The 18,175-nt window shown below is 38.8% G+C and overlaps 1 protein-coding gene across 1 annotated transcript; it reads left to right on the forward strand.

The window, feature by feature from the left end:
* Nucleotides 1-11,962: 11,962 nt before the first annotated feature.
* On the forward strand, nucleotides 11,963-13,277 carry LOC112166511 (ethylene-responsive transcription factor 3). Its single transcript, XM_024303378.2, has one exon. It carries the CDS (start codon nucleotides 12,232-12,234, stop codon nucleotides 12,910-12,912), a length of 681 nt encoding a protein of 226 aa, XP_024159146.1. The 5' UTR covers nucleotides 11,963-12,231; the 3' UTR covers nucleotides 12,913-13,277.
* The last annotated feature ends 4,898 nt before the right edge of the window (nucleotides 13,278-18,175 follow it).

An 18,175-nucleotide genomic window follows, 5' to 3' on the forward strand; every position in this document is an offset into this window, starting at 1 on the left:
AAGGAGACAGCTAGGGATAGAACTGTCCGGATGGTGGTATGTCGGACTACATGACTATAGGTCTCATCGAAGTCAACACCAGGTTGTTGATGAAAACCCTTAGCAACAAGACGGGCTTTGTACAGCTCAATAGAACCATCAGACTTGCGCTTGAGTTTGAACACCCACTTACAACCAATAACATGTTGTCGCGGATCAGGAGGGACAAGAACCCATGTGTGGTTTTTAAGAAGGGAATTAAACTCTGCAGACATGGCCTGGCACCATTCAGGATGACGAGCAGCGTCAGTATAACAGGTTGGTTCAACAGGAGAAGAGCTGGTGAGAGCTAGAAGAGCCTTGGGTAATGGATATCGAACAATACCATCAGTGCGGACGAAAGGTGTGAGAGTGCCATCCCGCTTGCGAGTAACCATGGGATGGATGGCTATGGTAGGAGAACCTGGAACTGAGGAGGAATCATCTAAAGAAAGCTCTGGAAGAGAGGGTAGGACAGCGTGTGTGCCGGATGGAGAATGTGAAGTAGGTTGCTGACGTTGATAGGTGCGTAATGGTGCTGGAGGAGGCTGTGAAACCGGAGGAGGTGGTGGAGCAGAAGGGGGCTGGGAAGCCAGAGGGGGCTGTGGAGCTGGAGAGGGCTGTGGAGCCGGAAGGGACTGGGGAGCCGAATAAGGCTGAGAAGCCGGAGGGGGCTGGGGAGCCGGAAGAGGCGGAGTAACCGGAATGCAAGTCCACTCAGAGGAGGTGGAAACAGGAGAAGATCTGAGTTGAGCAAATGGAAAAGATTGCTCATCAAATCGAACATGTCTGGAGATGTAAACACGACCAGTGGTGCGATCCAAACACTTGTACCCTTTGTGTTGTAGACTATAGCCTAAGAAAACACACTCAACAGTCCTAGGCAAAAGCTTGTTAGTCAGATAGGTGAGAATGTGTATGGGGGGATGCTAACATAGCGAGAGGTGGTGGTGATGAGCAGTGCTTGGCCTCATGGTTGAGAAGGTGAGACCGTAGAGTAGAGAAGTGAGGTAGGGTGTCATGCGATTCAAGAGCGATGACCAACATATCATATTCATCTCCAAGACCCCTCAAGACTGCTTGAACCAGATCAGTGTTGGAGACGGGTTCACCAATGGAGGCAAGTTGATCTGAAATAGACTTAGCTTCTTGTAGGTACTCAGAAACGGTGCGGGTTCCACGAGACAGCTCATTAATCTTGCGTCGCAAATGAGATGAGTTGGCAGTAGACTTTTGTGTAAAATAGTCCTGGATGCGATCCCAAATGGCTTTTGAGGTTTTGCAGCCAACAACAGAAGCGAGCATGGGCACAGACAAAGTTGCTGACACGGTATTGATAAGATTATTATCTGCGCAGAACCATGCCTCATGATCAGAAGAAGAGGGAGCTGGGCAAGGGAATGACCCATCTACAAATTTGAAGAGTTTGTTACCATGAAGATAGGATTCAATTTGGTGAGACCAAAGCAGAAAATTATCATCATTCAGTTTGACTGTGACAAAATGATAGATAGGTTGAGAGGGAACTGATGGCATGGATACAGATGAAGATGCAGCGGAGGATGTCATGGAAGCAGAAGACGTGGTGGCAGTTTCAAGAAATTTGGAAATTGGGAAGAGAAAGCACTGGGCTAAGGCTAAGAATTTGTGGGGATTGAGGAAGAGGAAGAGGTTGAACAATCAGCAGTATGACGATTGCAAGAAAAAAAAGGAGAAGAGCAAGAGCCAGAGGACGATCTTGGCTCTGATACCATAAAAGGATTTATAGAATTTGCTGTATGTACTTCTCATTGTGAGGAAAGCATTATATACACAAAGGATTACTAAATTACAGCTATCTAGATCCTCTGTCTAAGCTATCTAGATCCTTAGTCTAAGCAATTACAATGAGTTAGCTAATTAGATCTTTAATCTAGGCAATTACATAATGAAGAGGAAGCTAAGATCAAGCAATTACAAAATACAATGAATCTGGACAGAGATGGTTAATTAGGTGATTTAGCATCACAAATATTACTATTATAGAATGTACCAATCTTATTCTCAAAACGTACCAACAGTTACCTAGATTTAAATAATTTTTCTATTCTAAAATGCACCACTTACTTAATTTTAGTAAATTTTTTTTTTGTCAATAGATTTGTTTATGATACGTCAATATCAAGTAAACTAATTTGATTTAAAAGTAGATTGACTCGATACATTAATAAACTAGTTTGTGACCTTCTACTTCTGTATTGAACTAATCTACCAATTTATTGAACTAAATCTGTCTACCTAGTTTATTAGTACATTGATGTACATAGAACTTCTTTCTCTATCAAAATATTAATTACTTTTACAGGAGCATGTGCAGCAAGAAGCAACAATGGACGGAAAGGAAAAGCGTGTACTGGTGTTCTATGTTTCCTTCCCGCAGCAGAGTTGGCGTGCGCGTTCCTCAAGAAAGGGACCAAATTAAGAAACCGTAGCTTATAATCTGTACCAAATTGTGATACTTCTATTTCATTGACCATCCTCCATTTTCCATCTTGCTATGTACCTATAGACACAACATGAAGTACTAGACCATGTTCCACATTAAAATTCAATCATTTTTCATCTGTCATTTACTTTAAGGTTGCCTACACCACGTTTGAATTAAACCAATAGTGTTGTCAGTGTGAGCGAAGATGAAGACTCATGTTAGTGATGTTACTGTTCAACAAGCCGGAGATTGAACCGAATATCAGTATATTTTTCTTTTCGAAAGAATTGATTAAGCCGAATATTAGTATGTTTTTCTTTTCGAATGAACATCCATATTACATGCATTGATTGTATCCGAAAGAATTTGTTGGCCTTCTCATGAAGATCCAAGGTGGGTTGGCTGAACTAGGACCCTAATTCCAGCATATAGTTCCTTTCAATTTAGACATTTGACCAAGTATTTCATCACTATCAACCAGCTGTAAAGTGAGTAGCTAGAATTTGCACCAAAGCCAAAAACACAAGTGTGCGTTTTGATGGTTGAATGGAATTGAATTGAACCAAGAAAAGAAAAACACTTATTGGAATCAACAAGACGCAAAACGCGCAACTTTTTCTGGTGAGGCGTGAGCAGGAGATCCTCTACTTTATTGTTTCCGATGGTGCTTAAGTGGACTAACAGCATTATTATATCCACCCAATGTTCATTATGGGTTTGGATTATGCCGAATACTAATAATCATCTTCAACTCTTTGGCCACAATCTCAACTTACATGGCGGCCAGTTCTCATAGCTTTCTTTCAAGTTTTGATTAATTCCATTTTGAAGCAAGATGTGCCTGAAATAACTCTTTTGCTATTTGTTGTTATCCTGGGTCTTGATGATCAATTTTGGCAAATTGATCAACGATGCAATTAATGGGTAAGTATTTGAAAAGAAAATATGGTTATCTTGATACAACCACCACAAGTGGTCGAGTTGGTAAGAGCCTTCAGGTGTGGAACCTCTACACCTGGATTCGAATCCTGCCAGACATCGTATTGTTGAAGCCAAAATGTAACTAGTTTATCAAGTATTCTATAGCTTTTTGGCATAAAATTTTTAGTATTTTTGTACTCTCATTCTCAGGATTATCTCATATTGTTCTATGATTGATATGGTACAGGTACATACAATTTAAACAACGTTCATCAAGAAACACTAAGTAAACTTTTTTTTTTACTATACCTCCACTAAGAAATAACATCGATTGTTATTGAAATAAAATTGATAAAGTCCCACACTTATAACAATCGAGAGGTTTTGCAGTAATCATTCTTTACACTAACAAACCCTTTTAGAACTCATAAATATGAGTGAAGCTAGTGGAATATTAATGACTTCAAAGAAATTTCTTTTTATTCTAGTCCAAAATTGTACTTTTTCCGATTTTACAATCCACATTTTTTTTTTTACTATATTAAGTTTTGTCTTTTTGTAGTGTGGATTGTAAAATATGTGATGTTAAAATACTAAAAAAGAAAAGTCTAAGCACACCGAAAACAACAAAATTCATCATGCATGACCTAGCTCTGCTAGGGTTTACACGACGGTGATAGCCTTCGATAAATCTCCCAATTATGGCCGGCAGCGGTGAACACTTGGGGCTTTGTTCCCTTCTTGGCTTGGAGTCAGTTTGGCTTGGGGATGGTTTTGTGATGGATGGCTTGGTTTTTCGTTTTGACGGATAATGTCTTCTCTGGTTTGATGTGATGGCCCGAGATCTTATGAGGTCGAACTTCGGGTGATGCTTTACAGCTATTCTGAAGGCAAATAGATTCTGGGATATGGCTCTGTGGGCGGCTCAAGTCATTGGGCTTCTACCGGAAGCAATCGCTGGCTTTTGAGTTCAAGACATTGGAGATCGAGTCAAGGACAACGAAGGTTAGGTACGTTCTTTCTATTAGCGAGCATGGGTCTACTTGCTTTGCTGATCATGGTGATCAGTTCTAGGCGAGCTGGATCTCTACAGCGGCGACAGAGCTTGCCGGTGGTGGCGGCTTAAACCTATTGGGGTGCCCTTAGCAGTTTCCGTTCTAGGTTGCTGATAGAGGGTCAGTTGGACCACTTGGGCCATTTGGTCCGTGTTTGGCTGGATCTTGGTAGCTTTCACCAACCGGGCCATCTGGGCCAGTTACTGGATGGATGGCTTTTTGCAAGGCAGGAAGTGGGTGGGCTGGGTCCTAGGGTATCATAGGGCCTGGGTTGCCTTAGGAATGGGAGTTGAGGGCGATTTTTCACTTTCTGCTTCCATTATTGCTTGAATTTTTGGGGTCATAGAAAAATTAGTAGCTTTGTTGATCAAATTTAATCCACTACGGAGCGCTAGAATTTGTTGCTTTAATAAAAGTGCATAATTTTAAAAGGTGGTTGTACTATAGATATCAGAAGCTTGTTCTTGTTGTTAGAATAGGTTTTTGTACTCTGTAAAATAACTCTTTTTGATGACCTTAGAGGGATGGGTTATTATTGTACTGTTTGCTGAATTTCAATACAAGTTTGACCTCCTTCCATGAGGAAAAAAAAAAAATTGTAGATTGTAAAATAGGGTGAGTGAATTTCATTTGCCAATAAAAATTGTGAATTTAAAGTTAGAGTCCTAAAATTATGAGCATGGTTAGATTAGAGATGGAAAATTGGAACTCTTTTCTTCTTCTTCTTCTTTATTTTTTTATTTTTTAAAGGCAGGTATAGGTGCACTTAATCTCGATTTATGAAATTGTAGAAAATAAGGGGTAGACATAGAGCCTAAACACTAGAACGTCTTAAAATAATAAGAGAAGTCTTCGCATAATCTATATATTGTAACATACACCAACTATTTGCTTTAGTTTAATGGTGAAATAACAGAAACTTAACTCGAATACAAAGCATTTGTACAAATAATGCAGCTTTCCTACTATGTTGCCAACCAGATTTAAGATTGGTGACACTCAGTTTTATCCTGGCACTAGAAAGTCGAGTCCATTTGACAACAACTCACCACCTCTTTAAGCTAGATATGGTGCACCGAGTGTGCAAGCTGGGAAAAAGGCCACTGAACCCTACCAAAGCTTGGTAAGGGCTTATTGTATAGAAAAACCAATTAAGTAAGGGATCTTCTATTCATACCTCCGAAGTTGGCATTTGGACCTCTCAACTTAATAGACCTCCAACTTACTTTTATAGATAACCAATTTGCTATCTAGACCTCCCTAATTTTCCCACAACGCCCATCGTCCAATAAAATCAATAAAAACTTCTTCTTTTACATTCTATTCATACCTCCAAAATTAGTAGTCGAACCTCATTCAATTTTTTGAAGATTTCACAATCCTATTTTACCCTTCAACAATTAAGCTGCACAAAAAAAAAAAAAAAATCTCTAGTTGGTAGTCAATACAGTATTTTTCATTAAATCAATTGAATATAGAAGGACGTTGGTATACTGCTATCTGAGATGTTTAGATATTACTCCCAATTCTCAAAATTTTTAATTAAACTGAGTTTTTGGATTCAAAGTTTTCATCACTTAATTATGATTTACGTACAGATGCCTGTATTGAAAGTGGTCATGGTGTTCCAAAGACGGTCCAACATAATACTCCTTAGCTTGGAGAGAGACATATTTACTAATTACTTCGAGTTGGAAAAAATGCGCAAGCAGCAATATAATAGGCAATGCACAGCTTAGAATTTTGCGAATTGCCTCATCGAAACATACTGTTTGTAAAGGTAAGAAAATAATTTTTTTTTGTCTGTGAGCTGTGGGGTTAAAAAAAAAAAAAAGAGTTTTTTTTTCTTCCTCTTTTGTGTCCTTATTGGTAATTTGGCATGAGTTGACAAAGTCAACTATAATTTGGAAAAAGAGAGAGGTCCAAATACCAATTTTGGAGGTATGGATAGAAGCTCCCATTAAGTGATAGAGAAGCAATAAAAAAATTAAACATAGAAAGCCAAAAACCCACCAGCTAGAGCCTAATAGCAAAGGTAAGGCCCATTTCTCAGCTTCCCCATAAGAAAGGCCACAAATAGTAGTCTGTCAACATAGCTGAATTTGTACTGCGGCCACCATTAAACCACACCGCCTCGTTGCACCTTGTACCTTGACTAATGTCGCCGGCCTAATCTCCTTGGAACCCAAATCCCAATCGGATCCAGGTCTCACAGTGGCTCGACCTCCATGCCCTTCATCATTCCACCATAAACTAGTCAACATGAGATGAAGTGCAATGTTGGCCCAACTCGGCAATTGCAAACATCTCCACCAAAACCCATCCCTCCATCGTTGCGTCCCTCTTGCATGCATCGCCTGCCTGAAGAAATCATATCAGACATGTGCAAGGAAACCCAAAGTCGATTGCCATAAACTCTCCCTGAGCTAAGCAGCTGCACACCATCTTCTGACCCGACCTTAACTCTCCCTCTGACCCTCACTGATGGACTCACAATACAGGTTTACCCGTCCAACAACAACGTCTCGAGAATGCCCTGTCGAATGAGACGTAGCAGCTACAAATGCTTAGTTTTCTCTAGGGTTTTTTCTCTGCTTTTATTGGATGAATTAGATGCAAACATGTATATAGAAAAATGGGTATTGGTATAAACAATTCATCTAGTCCTCATAATGACATTTGGCTAGACGGGTTAGGAAAATCAGAAAATAAGTTTAACCAATTGCTTTTAAAATTTTAATTTATAATATGAACAGTTTGGATTATGAAAATTCAAAGAAAACAACTGAGCTGGTTCACTAATAGCATATACCTAAGAATTTCCCAAGATGTTCATGAATAAAATTCTGAAAATTGGATGATGAGAATCGATCATTGAAATATAGTTTCATGCTGCTCACAAACAATTTGTTGAATTGCAAACTTTAATTTCAGAAATTCCTTTTATTTCTTATTTTTTGGCAAAGAAAACCGATACCCCATATAAACAATAAAGGGAAAACAATATAAATAGTACCCAAACTATGGGCCACTAGTAACTTTCGTACCTCAACTTCAAAAACTATCATTTTGGTACCTGGACTTTTCACCCCGACCCAAGATTCATACCTGGGATCCACTTTGCCGTTAACGGTGTTAAATTTACAAGGGTAAATCTGTCATTTCACTGTTCATCTCTCTTACCATGGTACTGTTCATTTTTTAAATTTTTTTATTTTTTCTTCCTGAGGAGAGAAAAAAAATTTAAAATTTTTTTAAAAAATGAACAGTGCCATGGTAAGAGAGATGAACAGTGAAATGACATATTTACCCTTGTAAATTTAACACCGTTAACGGCAAAGTGGACGGCATGTATGAATGTTAGGTCGTGTTAGATAATCTGGGTACCATTGTGATAGTTTTTGAAGTTGAGGTACGAAAGTTATTAGTGGCCCGTAATTCAGGTATTGTTTATAAGTTTTTCCCAACAATAAATATTACACAAGACCCAAACTGGGCCAACCAACAAAGAAAGAAAAACGCCAAGACCCAAACTAGGCAAGCATGAACCAACAAAACCCAAGCCATATACCAACCAAGAGAAAAACGCCTCAGACGATGGCGTCACGACGACTTGAACTAACAGCTTCCAACCGGATCCAAAGAACTTCAGGAGCACAGGTGATGATCCTGATCAAACACGCAAAAGGCCTAGTTTTAGAGACATATAGAATACTAAATCGTAGATCACCTCCATATCAGAGAACATCATCTGCCACCAAAAGAGCAAAAAAAATAAACGAAAAGAAAACAAAACAGGATCCAGAAGATCTTAAGAAAAACTACTTAAAGGATAGATTATCTGATGTTGCACTGGCGGATATTGACCCATGTCCGCTAGCGAGCAAATCCCACGTAAACCCGCGGTAGAAGGCATATGTAAAAGGTCGTTGAAAACAACAAAGACCAAAGAGTGAAACAAATCTAAGAGAAAAACTACATTTGAAAATATGAATATTGGGGCTGAATAGGATTGACAGGACTTGCCCCAGATTTCACCCTGAAATCTGAGGTGGCCCTGCGGGGCCTAACTTAGAAATAACTCTACTGAAAAGTCAACAGAGTCACCCCTAAAGATGTGTTACGCAAAACCTGTAGAAAACAATACACTTCTAAAATCAAACACCATCATCAACTCTTGGAGCCACCTTGCTCCCCGATTCATAACAAACTCCATAACACAACACAAGCCTTAACTTAAGAACATTTAGCCACTAGGTTATCAGAGCAATCTAATACACAAGGTATATAAGAAAATAAAATAAAAAGGTAAAGGATCGATAAGTCCTACAATGTGGAAGCAGTGACAACTATGCCTCAACTCCATGTACGCCCGACCTCAACTAATCTAGCCTGCAAACTGGGCATTTGAAACATAATGACCCAGGGACAAAGCATTTAAAACATTAGAGTGAGTGGACGAAAAATAAGTAATTTCAAAGTAAATAAATAAAACTTAATGCTTCCCCAACTTATTCTCTTAAAAACCAAGCATGTAGTAAAGTCTTGAAAATACTCTTAATCCTCATCTTCACTGAAATCTCAAACACGTATTGTAAAACATCTCAAAAACCGTCTCGAAATCTCTTTAAAATCTCATATGATAAGTACCTCAAAATCATTCAGAAATCTCGTAGTCTCATAAATCTCGTTAAAATACTCATATCTCAAAATAGGCGATGACTAGAGGGAATTGTCAACTACTCATCTCATGCCACATGGAGGTACTACCGACCAGAGACGCATCGTACAGTCCTGCCGACTAGAAGAGGAGGTGATGGTTAGAAGGTACTACTGACTAACCATAGATAGTTAGAGGGTACTGTCGACTAACTATCTCATGTCATCTAGAGGGTACTGCCGACCAGAATATTACATGGAGGGGACTGCCGACCAGGTAATGCATGCATACGCTAACATTTTTACCTCCTCAAATAAACTGAAATCAATATCTTTAAATATTAAACTCATTAATAAATGCCTCGAATAACTGAAATCAATCCATTAATAAATGATTTCGGAAAGGAAACTCAATAGTAACTCAATAAATCATTGAAAGCATAGCTAAAAAATATCTCGATAATACAATCATGCTCAAATACTCGTTAAATCATTCATACTCGTATACCATCATATAAATCGAATTCGAAAAACATAGCATCAAGAATTCTCGATAACTCATAAATAACTTGTCAGAAATATAATGTCAAAAAAATCTTGAAAAATTATAAGTAAGTCGTAAATCAACACGATAATTAAATATTTAAAATATAATATTGCATGCATCATTAATTTGAAAACAAATGTCCACTCACAGATTACGGCTATGACGGTCGTCCAACTATTTCTTCCTCAAACTCGAATTACCCATCGTCCTGAACAAATCTATATAATAAATAATTGTTTGTCAAGAATCGAAACTAAATTTACGATAATAAATTTGAAACCCTAAAATGGATAAGTCATCGGATGCTTGAAATCATAACGAAATGAGCCCAAACGTTATACGTTACGCTGGCTCAATAGTTATAACAACTATCAAAAGCTAGGGTCGATCCAATGGTCGGATCTTCCCAAATCAAAACCCGAACTTCCCGAAACTCTGGAAATTCTTATAATTCTTAAAATGTGCACCAATCGATACAAAGTTCATATCTACACGCTCGTAACGATATGCTCGACCCAACAAACTAAAATAGGATGCCGGGGACAGTCGGACGCTCCCCCAAGCGCTGCCACCTGGGGCTGCACGTGGGCCCCACACGCTGCCGTTTCCAACCCTGAATTGGGTCACCAAAATTCATCAATATGATCATCTCATCATTCTTAACAACTTTTTCAACTATGAAAATGCTCAATTTCAAGTCTAGGAGTCAGAATTTACCTCGAAAATTAGAGCTACAAGTTGGGTTTGAACCACGAAGAAGAGAGCTTCAAGGTGTGGATGGTGGTGCGCCCAGAGGTGGCCGGAAAATCGAGAATTAGCCGGAAAATGCGTCAGCTAGAATTCTTGCTTGCTACGCCGTCTACCTCCACAAACATCGTACGTCGTTGCCACAGAAAAGAAAAGGAAGGGAATGCGATCCATATGGGACTGGTTTCAAGGCCAGAGGTGGCCGGAAATGTTGCCGGCGAGGCCTAGAAGGGTTGCCGGTTTCGGGTCTTTCTCTCTCTCTTCGATTTCCCGATAACGGAAATCCCGAAAATAGTAAGTTTCCATTTTGGAAACAACCCAATAGACTACAATGACCTCCCAAAATTATAAAATTGCCACTGCGTTTAACTTATAACCTCTTCATTATAACTCCGATTTTAATGTACCACACGTCCACGAACTCGGTTTATCGTGCTCTACAATTTTTTAGAAGGAATTTTCCTCAAAACCTGACCCGAACAAAAAGTCAACTCTTGAAACTCCTAAGAAGTCCGAAACGAAGGTAAAAAGTAAAGATAACTATTGTTTACCATCCGAAGAACCAGTAAACAGGTAAATTTGGGTACGAGGTGTAATAAGGATACATCATAACAGAGACCAACAAGGAAGAAAACAAGAATAATAAGGGAAAAAGAAGCATCAGACCTCAGATTTGGGACAAGTGCAAGCAAAAACCACCCATGGAGGGTGAAGAGATCGCCACCGACTCTCAAACCAGTAAAGAAGAGAAAACCTAGTGACGGAGGAAAAGTTTTTTGAGGAATTGCTTTGAACACCGACATTTCACCTCTGCCCTTGTGTTACCCTATTTTACATCTCAATCGAATTTCAATGTTCATTACCTGCACTCGAATAGACTTGTGAATTACTCCATCACCATCTCAATATAGACTAAACTTTCACTTCATTGATGGGTGTACATTTTTTTTGTCCCGCACGACTCAGAAAAAATCTAACCAACAACTAGTAGTACATGCATTTGTGAGGTGAAACTGCTGAGATCTGACTTTAGATCTGGTGAGATCATACCATAGCCGAATGTTTTGAAACAAACTGGAAATTTGGAATGATGTAACTTCCTTGTACCGCAAAACCAAACAAGTTTGTACACAAATACTCCACTCTCCAAATCATTGCTCCCTCACCCACACCCACCCATCATTGGTTCTGAAACGCCTTTGATTTCGCCCAAACCAAACTCTCAACACAAAGCAGTGAAACAGACTTCACCAACAAGCAAAGTAAAAGAAACAAAAAAGAAATGTGTTGTCCCTCATCCCCAGATGAGGACAATGTTGGCAAATCATGGATAGCTCGAGGACAATGTCGCCATTTCTCATGGATATTCATATTTTACCAAAATTTCAAAAATCCCGTGAGAATGATAAAGGAAGCAGCAATCGAGTCCTTGTGGGGCAAGAGAAGGTAGAGAAAATCGAGAAAGGAAGAAAAGAAAAACAAAAGTAGCTAAAGCCATTTGATTTCAGCCAGAGAACCCAGAATTTTTTTTTTTAATTAATTCAAAAAAAAAAAAAAAAACACCCCAAATCCAAAAGAAAATATTGATTTTTTTATTTGTTTATTAATATATTTCTGTGTAGAAGAGAAGGTGGTGCTGGTGCCATCCAGTTCTTCTCCCACCCATCTCTCTCTCTCTCTCTCTCTCTCTCTTTCTCTCATCTTCTCTCTCCCTCTGCTTCTTCTCCTTCAAACCCATTTCTCATTTTATCCAAAATCTCAGAGACCCAACTCTTTCCATGACAATCTGCCATTGAAAAGGCCCCCGATTATTGGCCATGAGGAGGGGACGCGGAGCCGCCGCCGTGGCTGCCAGAGCAAATGGACCGCCGGCCGAGCCCAACGGATCCAGACCCATTAAAGAGGTGAAGTACCGGGGCGTCAGGAAAAGGCCGTGGGGAAAATACGCGGCGGAGATCCGAGACCCGTATAAGAAGAGCCGGGTCTGGCTCGGGACCTTCGAGTCCGCCGAGGACGCGGCTCGGGCCTACGACGCCGCCGCCCGGGTCCTCCGCGGACCCAAAGCCAAGACCAATTTCCCCACCTACTCCAATCATCTCTGTTACAACAACCCCGCCGATCCCAACCTCGACAGCAAGCTGTTCGGGTCGGGTTACGGGTTCCACGACGACAGCCCGGTGGGTCCCGCCAGACCGGCGTCGAGCAGCTTGAGCTCCACCGTCGAGTCGTTCAGCGGGCCCCGGGCGGCCCCGCAGCGGTCGTCTGCGACGATCGTGGCGGAGTCGTCGCGGCGGAAACAGCCGCGTACGCCGCCGATGGATCCGGAGGATTGCCACAGCGACTGCGACTCGTCGTCCTCCGTGGTTGAGGACGACGGAGAATTCGCGTCGTCGTTTCGGAAGCCGCTGGATTTTGATCTTAATTTCCCACCGTTGGATGAGGTCGACGCGGCAGGAGGGGACGGGCAAGATCTTGGGTGGACTGCTCTGTGCCTCTGATTACTTATTTCGATGCTGATGACGACGATTATTTGATGAGCAAGATGATCGATGATTTCTTCTAAAACTTAAAACATCTTTGGGTTAATTTTCGCCTTCTTTTTCTTGTTAGATAAGATAAAATGATCATATTTCTGTATTATGGCATTGTGTTTGATGAGAATGACCTTTTTATTTTTCTCATTTTTAGAGTAGAAACAGATTATCATGAGGATCTTGATGTTGTTGTTGTTGTCAATGTTATGTATTAGGGTTTTTAAAATGTGGGATCTGGGTTTCTCCAATCTCACCTAGCTTGTTGTTCACAAAGTTACATAAAGACTTGTCTAATGAGGAAATTAAGATTTGAGGCTATTTTCTTGTTCTGTTTTTTCCTTTACCTTTTACTTTTAGCAACAAATCTATCTGATTTGGGCACACATTTATGCTCATATTCAGATTTCTCTTCCTATTATTGCAACTTTTGTGAAGAATATGATGTGGCTCAATGTGCATGGGCAGCCTTGGGTAATGGAAGAGCACAAAAAGCATATAGCTTGTACCCAATTGAAGAAATTTCATTTCCTTGAGATTTTAGGCATTAGATGTGGTCAACAATTGCATGCACATTTTGGAATTTTGAACTTGGACTTGGAATTTCACACCCCAAAAAAAAAAAAAAAAAAAAAAAAAAGAACCCCATAGCCTCTTTAGCTATTAGCTAGTATGGGCAATATTAGTTGGTGGGTCATTATTGTCACTCCCATTCTTTCTTTTGGCCAATGCCATTCCCATTCCCCTAAACCCTACTTTTCTTTGAAAATGGTATTTTATTTTGTTGGGTGTGGTGTAGGTGGGAATTGTGATGGTTCAAGTTGGGAGGAGACTCCCAAGAAGATGCACTTGTCCTTGTGTGTATGTAAGATTTCATATTGGATTTTTTTCAGTGATGGCATCTTTGAGAGCCCAGAAAAATCCGACTGGAGTGGAGTGGTGATTGAGGCAGCAGCTACGGGCTACGGCCAGCTGGGTAAGTAACGTGGATTTCATGGCTAGTTCATTGCGCCTACGGTACGTACTATAGTCGTATACAATACAATACATGCAGTAGAAGACGTTGTTCTTGTTTCTTTTGCTGTGGAATCCTTGTTTTTGTAGCCTAGGCAAATTTGGATTTCTGGCTGCTTTCTCTAATTGGCGGAGGTCCTCGTAATACCGATTCTTGCTCTTGGGCACTTGTAGCAAGAATCGGAGTGACATCCTTGATCTCGTAATACGAAAATTTACTGTACTCTCAGGACATACACTAAGTTTTCTCAACGGTCTTGTACGAGCAAAATAAAGTGTGTAAACAGAATGGTTTACTCTATTCTACAAACTCTTAAATACATGCAAACCCAACATTCCTATTTCTACCATTTCCTTCAACGCCCATAAATTTTGATAAATCAGTTGGTTGTTACTAGCTTCTTCAATTGATTTGGTTTCACAGAATAATGCTGGGCCTATGAGGACTGCAATGCTAACACAGGCTGACATCTGCTAAATATGACAATGCATTAACTTTGTGTCCCCTCTTCTCTGAATATTGAACAAGTCCAGCAACTTTGGAAGAGTACAGGGTCAGCCTTAATTGCTAGGCAAAAAAAAAAAAAAAAAGAGGGAACGAGAAACCAACGTCAGTCTGAAGAATTAGGAGTGTTTTATGCAGCCTTTGTCAAGCAGTAAGTTCGATTGAAAATTTGATTTCAATTCACTGCGATGCATACAACAAACTCAATATAATTTTTTTTTTATAGAAATAACCTCTTAACTAAAAACTGTTCATCATTTTGATACATTAATTCAAAATTCTTAAATTTTGTATCTCAACATTCATTCATTCCAAACCCGATATAATATTTATATCCTCAATTTGACGACAGCAAGCTCTTCCATGTAACATAGGCTACTCGTGCAATGTCATTAGACTATGAGAGTCATCAACTCAGATTCCATTGTCATCCGTCATCTTCAATGTGTAGAATTTGTTTGCTTAATAAATACTAGCTAATTTCTCCCGCGCAATACCGCCGGTTTGTTTGTTTGCTAAACTTTATACTGGCATTATAAATTTACATAACTGTACATATTAAAATCCACATGCGCAAAGTGTTAATAGCTATCAGAAAGAGACTCCCTTTCATGCTCATAATACTTTCTAGAAGATGTACACATCCAAATTCAAAAGTAATTGAAAGATTGCTCAGAGTATTACATAAAGATCACAAAGTGTTATAAACGAAGACAAATTATATAAAATATAGGATTAAATACTTGTTACTCCTTAAATTGCTCAGAGTATTACATAAAGATCACAAAGTGTTATAAACGAAGACAAATTATATAAAATATAGGATTAAATACTTGTTACTCCTTAAATTTTTTCTTGAAAAACAGTTTGGTCCCTCGCATTTTAAATTAAACTAGATAATCCTTATTCTCTCCAATTCTCACACAACAGGTCCACAACAGGTATAAAATGACTATTATACCCCTCATTTTCTTTTTTTATTATTTTTCTCTCTTTTTTTCTATTTTTTTATTTTTTTTCTGGCTCTCTCTCTCTCTCTCTGAGATCGATTCTTGTCTTCCACACTCTTAGGGGGGTGTATTGTATATGGAATTAGTGGAACTTTTTAAGAAATTTATGAAATTTAAAAGTCTGGGTGTATTCAATATAGACTTTCAACAGTCCATGAAAGTTTTAGGGTATTCAATTAGGATTTTTAAAGACTATAAATTCCACCAAAATCTAGGGGTATTCAATTAAGACTTTTAAAAATGAATAAAAGTTCAGATGTATTCAAAATTTTATTCATACTTATGGAATTAGAAAATCAAGGATAATCATGGACTTTGTAGTGTTAACTATACATACCAAATTCCAATAATTTTCTAGTCAGCAGACCAAAGATTTGAAAAAGTCTATCAAAGTTTTTTTTATTTTTTAAATCTATCAAAGTTTTCTCTCTGCGCGCAAAGAGGTTGGTTATCTATCATCTCTCTTTCTTGTTTCTTCTTATCTTTTCTCTAATCTTTCATGATATCAATATTTTTTGATACCCAACATGTTCATTATAGACTTGTAGTTGTTGAATATGATTTTTTTTTTGTTCAATTGTGATACTTGGAACCCTAATAGCAATAAAAAATAATTTATGAAACCCTAAGACCCAAATATTGTGGTCTACCCGTAAAACCTTGAATAGTGTTGCTATGAAATACTAGGTTTTGTCTTATTAATTAATTATTCTCATCGATTTGAATTTATATCACGGTTCAAGGAAAGCTTGAACAATTCATTTCAATTGATTGATTATAGATCAAGACAGTGATCAATATTTTTATGATATATGTTAATAGGTGAAAACAAAATTGATAAGAATAATTAACCATAATCATCAAGTGATCTATATTGTATCTTTAAGTTGATTGGGAGATCAGAAATGAGAACAAATTAGCTAGACAGAGTAATAATCATTCATTTGAGTCAATTTGTACTAGAAGATACTTGACCATTGAAGAGGCAATGAATTATTGTCTTGCTTTGCATTTGGATTGCATTGGTTGTGTTTTTTGTTTTTTTATTTTTATTTACTAGAAAATCTATAGAAGTCATTCATAATAAAGTATATAGATTTTCAAGAATCAATAGAAAATCTGTTGCTAAAATCAATGATTTTAAGAAATCAGTAGCAGTCTATCAACTTTTTAAAGAGTCTGTGGATTTTTCAAAAAGTCTGTCAATTAAAAAAAGTCTGCATAAATCCAAATACAATACACCCCCCTTAATTTCCCATCTCTCTTTGGCTTTATCTCTTTGCTCTTGTTTACTTTAGGCCACTCACATTCTTGGACTAGCAACGAGCAAGCATTCCAACCAAAGACCGCAAGACCTTAATCAAGTCTCTGTGAGTCTCTTGAGTTAAATTAAAATGCCCCAAACCGAGAAATCCACCAAGAAGTGGGTTTTGACTCGCTCACAGATCAATTCCATGACTCAGTGAATGGTGTTAACAACAATGGAGGTGGCGCCACAACTTCCAGCTCCAATTCGAGATCTTCTAGTTCAATTTCTAGCAGAACCCAGTCGGGGAGAAGATCTGATGGTAGACCTAACAACCACTCCAGCAAATTGTCTCCTCAGAAGTGAGCCCTAGAGCTTCTGAGAGCCTTCGATCTGGTACCATGCCACGTAATTGGAAGCCGGAGCATCAGAGCGTTGGACCGATCATAATCCGAGCGCTGCGACCTAATTGGAGTGGTGGTGGTGGTGGTTTAGCGGTGAGGAAGGCGTAGTGGTGGCGTCGAGGAAGGGGTGTGGAGGGTTAGGGTGGAGAGGGGTCTGATACCGAGGTCGAAGAGGAGTGCAGCATCATTTTGGGTGGATAATTAGAGGCTTTGGTAGAGGAATAGGCGCTAGTGAGAGATAGGCATGGTGAATGGGTAGTACGGATCTGTGAATGTCCGTCGCTGTGGAGGGAGAAGAGGAAGAAGAAGGGGGGGAGAGAGAGCCAGAAAAAAAAAATAGAAAACAAGAGAAAGAAAAAAAGAGAGAGAAAAAAAAAGAGAAAAATAATAAAAAAAAGGAAGTGAGGGGTATAATAGTTATTTTATACCTGTTGTGGACCTGTTGTGTGTGAATTAGAGAGAATAAGGACTATCTAGTTTAATTTAACAGGCGAGGGATTAAACTGTTTTTCAGGGAAAAATTTGAAGAGTAATAAATATTTAATCCTAAAATATATATTAGAAAAGTTAGGCGAAGGAAAATTGCATTAGCCTACAAAAATCTGGAAGAAACCGTACATGAACTTAGTTCTGCTTGTATTATTAGGGTATACGATTGATGTCTCCTCAAGAATTAGCTTCACTTGATATACCAACTATATTGTCAGTGCTGCATGAAGAGGTTAGAAAGTAAGATCGAATAAAATTCTTGTTATTAATCACCATTATGTGAGAGACCCTTAACAACATTAACGGTATAGTAGAGTATTGCAGCTTATCCATTACCCTAAACAACCAAAAATGCATTCTTTTCTTCAATTTTTCTTATGCTGCAGGGCAACATAAGAAAAAAAGCCTATGTTTTTGAAAACTTAAAATAAAACAACAACATCATAGAAAGAAGTCTTTTTCTTTGCTGGGCGAGAACAAAAAAGGCCCCCAATTCATGTTCTGCTTCCTCAAGTAACTCGAATTCATCTTGTTCGTGCTATTTAGTATGAAAATATTACAA

This window comes from Rosa chinensis, chromosome 5 (genome assembly GCF_002994745.2).
Source record: "Rosa chinensis cultivar Old Blush chromosome 5, RchiOBHm-V2, whole genome shotgun sequence".
Taxonomy (NCBI): domain Eukaryota; kingdom Viridiplantae; phylum Streptophyta; class Magnoliopsida; order Rosales; family Rosaceae; genus Rosa; species Rosa chinensis.